Below are 5,000 nucleotides of genomic sequence, written 5' to 3'. Positions count from 1 at the left end.
TCAGTCTTCTCTACTAGATCCCACCAAGAGTAACACACTTCTACCATTGTTTTTTTGTTTTTTTTGTTTTTTTTTGTTTTGTTTTTTTGTTTACAGTGGGATCCTTACTTGTAGAAGTTCAGGTTGCGTTAGAAGCCATGAAGTGACTTCAGCAACCAGTGTCTCATCATCTTGAAAACGTTTGCCTTTCAAAAATTACTTCATGGACGGAAAGAGGTGAAGGTCAGATGGTGCAAGGTCAGGAGAATAAGGATGATGATGAAGGATGTTGTGGCCACAGGACCGTGCTTCCATCTGAGCAATGTGAGAGTTGTGAACAGTGGCGTTGAATTGTAGGAGGGTGACACCTTTGGTCAGCATTCCATTCCTGTTGGTTTTGATAGCCTCCCGCAGTTACTGTAGCAGTGAAGGATAGTAAGATCCTGTAATTGTAGTACCTTTTGCCAGGAAATCCATCATCACTACTCCTTTGCTGGTCCCAAAAGACCTTGCCTGTCGAGGATGTGACACGTGCCTTTTTGGGGAGCGGTGAGACAAAGTGCTTCAAATGTTTTGACTGGGTCTTAATTTCTGGACCATAGTGATGGACCCAAGTTTCATCCTGCATAGTAAGTCTATCAAAAAAGTCCTGATTTTCTTGGCACATGGCTGAAAGAGCCTTGGGACAATATATTCGTTATTGCTTCTAGAAAGGTGTGAGTAGCCCGGGAACCCATCGAGCTGACTTTTGCATATGCAGATGGTCATGAAGGATTTTGTCCACAGACCCGACACCAATCTTCACATCTTGGGCTAGCTGACGAACAGTTATACGGCGATCTTCCAAAATGGCAGTCTTCGCTTGATGGAGGGTGTCCTCATCCGTGGCAGACTGGGGTCGCTCTGGGATGGGAGCCGTTTCCACCGATCGCCGACCGCACCTGAACTAGCGATGTTTTACAATGTCATATGATGGGGCACCCTCCCCATATGCTCCTTTCACTTCATCAAAGGTCTCTTGTGTGTGCGGCCATTCAAGTATAAAAACCTGATTAGTGGTTCCAATTTCACACATTACTATACCGTCACCGCTGTAACCGAAAACATGTTATAAGTTAAGAACTGGATATCAACACATGACCTATAGAGATGTGTAACATGCATGTGAGATTTCAGCCTCCTAGGATAAGCGGAAGTGGGTCAGTGGAATTCTTTAATATATATATATATATATATATATATATATATTTATATATATATATTTATATATATGTATGTATGCATGTATGTATGTATGTATATGTGTATAAATGTATGTATGTACATGCATGTGTGTGTATATATATATATTTATATATTTATATATATATGTATGTATGTACATGCATGTGTGTGTATATATATATTTATATATTTATATATATATATATGTATGTATGTATGTATATGTGTATATGTATGTACATGCATGTGTGTGTGTGTGTACGTGTGTATACCTATATATACATACATACATACATGAATATATATGTGTGTGTGTGTGTGTGTGTGTGTGTGTGTATGTGTCTGTGTGTGTGTGTTATGGTATATATACATTTGTATATGTATATATATATATAAATATGAACCGTATTCATGTTGACAAATGTAGAAAAGGTATGAATGAGACTGCATATATTTGTCAGAAATACATGTATTTCTGACGAAGATATAATCGAGACCGGTCACATCTCTTGTATTGTGAAGATATTAAATCTCATTCATACCTTTTCTACAGTATTAATAAATATATGTATGTATATTATGGTATATGTAGTTATTTATGTATATAAACATAGAAATATACATAAATGTATATATGTATATATATGTACATATACATATATCTATATATATGTACACACACACACACACACACACACACACACATATATATATATATATATATTTATATATATGCATATACATACATACATACATACATATCTATCTATCTATCTATCTATCTATATATAAGCGTGTGTGTGTGTGTGTATGTATGTATGTGTGTCTGTGTATGTATATATGCGTGTTTGTATATATATATATATAACATATACATAGATATATGTATGTATATATGCGTATATGTACAATATATACATAGATATATGCGCGCGCGCGCGTGTGTGTGTATATATATACGTGTGTGTGTGTGTGTGTATGTGTGTGTGTGTGTGTGTGTATGTGTGTGTGTGTGTGTGTGTGTGTGTGTGTGTGTGTGTGTGTGTGTGTGTGTGTGTGTGTGTGTGTGTGTGTACGTTTGTATATGCGTATATATATATATATATATATATATATATATATATATGTGTGTGTGTGTGTGTGTGTGTGTGTGTGTGTATATACACAAACAGATGTATGCGAGAGAGAAGAATTTCCACGGGTAGTTCACCAATGAATGGGTCTTTCTGGCATGTCAACGTATACATTTCCTTTCATAAAATATTTTCCTCATTAGAAGGAAAGTCAGATTAATAAATATTTTTCCTCTTCTGACTGTTTCGACTTGAAATAGGGAATTCAAAAAGTAGTACACTAACAAACATTTTATCATACAATATGTACATATACGTAAAGTTCTGAGCAGGAACAACATAAATCAAAATAAATAACAACAAGAAAAGTTATCCATTCATCATCCGAATGCGTCGCCTACGGCTTCCTGCCTTCCTCGCTCTCATTTATTGCGAATCAACTGTATTGAATTTCATATTTCATTAATTGAATTAATGAAAATGATTGACCATTGCAAAACGTGTGACAACACACGAAATACGGAAGTCATAACAAGCCATGCCGAACATCGGTAAAAAATAAATAAAATGTAGGCGGAGCTAACGAAAGGGAGGAGGAGGAGCCGACGGAGAAAGAGGGCGGGGCTGCGTGACGTCAGAACGAAAACCGCTGCATTTCTCTCCCTTGCTTTCTTAACCGATGAAGCAACCCTGGGTGACGCCGGGAGCAGCGCACAGGGCGGAGGCGGTGACGGTGGTGGAAGGCTGGACAGACGTCGACGTGAGAGTCAGCGTGGTGAAATTCGTAGACCAGATGGTGAGCCTCTTGCCCTCTCGGCCTTGATCGTCGCGCTCCTCTCCGTCAAGAGATCTCTCGACGCGGGACGGCACTTCGTCGGCGTCGTCGCCTTGGCTTCCGTCCAGGTTGATGGGCTGGTCGTCCCTCTCGTTCTCCAGCTCGCTGTGGGCGGAGGGCGTGGGGATTAGTTAGGGTGGGGAAGGGGGAAGGGGGACGGGGGGGGGAGGGTATGAGTTTGTGAGGGTATCGTGGGATTTGTCTTTCGCGTTTGGGTATCTGGTGATTTGTTTTTGTTTAGCTTTTGCTTACCTCTGATTTAGTCCTTCTCACTCTCTCTCTCTCTCTCTCTCTCTCTCTCTCTCTCTCTCTCTCTCTCTCTCTCTCTCTATCTATCTATCTATCTATCTATCTCTCTCTCTCTCTCTATATATATATATATATCCCTATCTCTCACTCTCCCCCCCCCCCTCTCTCTCTCTCTAGCTCCCTCACTCTTTCCCTCTTTCCCTTCTACTCTCTCACCCACTATACCCCCAGTCCCCCCAATATTCTTACTCCTCTCTCCCTCCTTCCCTCCCTTCCTCCCCCTTCCCTCCTACTCCCTCCCTCCATCCCGCCTCCCCCTCCCTCCTTCTTCCCTCCCACCTTCCCACCTCACTCCTACCCCACCCTCATCCACCCACCCACCCACCCCTCTCCCTTCCCCCCTTCCCCCACCCATCCACCCCCTCTCCCCTACCCCTAACCCCCCCAAAAAATATATAATAATAAATAAAAACAAATAAAATAAAATAAAAAAAAACTCACGCGAAGGTATTAAAGACCGCCCTCTTCCTCCTCCCGAGACACGCAGCGGTGGTGGTGGAGACGCAGGTAGAGAGACCCGTGATGGTGACGGTGGTGAGGCTGGTGACGGAGGTGGTGGAGTAGTAGGCGAAGATCCTCGCCTCTCGCTCGTCTGAGGCCGAGGCGAAGGTGGCGCTCAGGCCCAAGAGGGTCGCCAGCAGGATAAGGGGTGTGGCGTTCATCTGCCGGGTGAGAGGAGGGGGGGAGGGGGGGGTGTTTAGTTTTGCTCTTATGGTTAGTGTTGTAATTATTATCATTAGTATCATTATCATCATCCAAATCACCATCATCATCGCCATCATCCTTATCGTAATCATTATTGGTATTATTATTAGCGGGAGTTGTAGTAACGGTATATTTACCATTATTGTCCTTATAACACTTATCAGTATTTTTAATCAGTATTGAAATCAGTATTGTTATTGTGGTTATCAATAGTCTCATTGATATTATCATAGCATAATCAAAATTAGAATCATCATAATTGTTACTATTACAATTATCATCATTGATATTATCATAACTAAAAAAATTATTACAATTATTGTTATCCTGCGGAAGACACACACACACACACACACACACATACACACACACACACACACACACGCACACACACACACATATATATATATATATATATGACACATGTATATATACATTATATACTATACACACACACACACACACACACACATCACATACAAGATGGCTTAATATATATGTATATATATATATATTCATATACATATACATATACATATATATGTATATGTGTATATGTATATATAAGTGTATGCATACACACACACATGCACGCGCGCGCATGTATGCACACACACACACACACACACACACACACACACACACACACACACACACACACACACACACACACACACACACACACACACACACGTATATATGTGTGCATATACCTCAAATATATATATATATATATATATATATATATATATATATATATATGTGCATATATATGTATGCATATATATATGTATGTATGAATATAGATATAAATATATAATGTATATGTAAATATATACATATATATATATAAATACACATATATTTACATACAA

General features: G+C 39.7%; 1 protein-coding gene across 1 annotated transcript in view; it reads right to left on the bottom strand.

Moving 5' to 3' along the window:
* Window positions 1–2,552: 2,552 nt before the first annotated feature.
* LOC125040160 overlaps window positions 2,553–5,000 on the bottom strand; it is a 7,202-nt gene continuing 4,754 nt past the window's right edge. Inside the window, exons 2-3 of the mRNA XM_047634677.1 lie at window positions 3,862–4,082; window positions 2,553–3,216 (exon numbers count right to left, since the gene is read on the bottom strand). Coding sequence (XP_047490633.1) covers window positions 2,949–3,216; window positions 3,862–4,082 — 489 coding nt within the window. The 3' untranslated portion in view covers window positions 2,553–2,948. The remainder of the gene's footprint in view (window positions 3,217–3,861; window positions 4,083–5,000) is intronic.

This window comes from Penaeus chinensis, chromosome 28, assembly GCF_019202785.1.
Source record: "Penaeus chinensis breed Huanghai No. 1 chromosome 28, ASM1920278v2, whole genome shotgun sequence".
Classification (NCBI taxonomy): Eukaryota; Metazoa; Arthropoda; class Malacostraca; order Decapoda; family Penaeidae; genus Penaeus; species Penaeus chinensis.
This window is presented reverse-complemented; position numbering and strand designations above follow the sequence as displayed.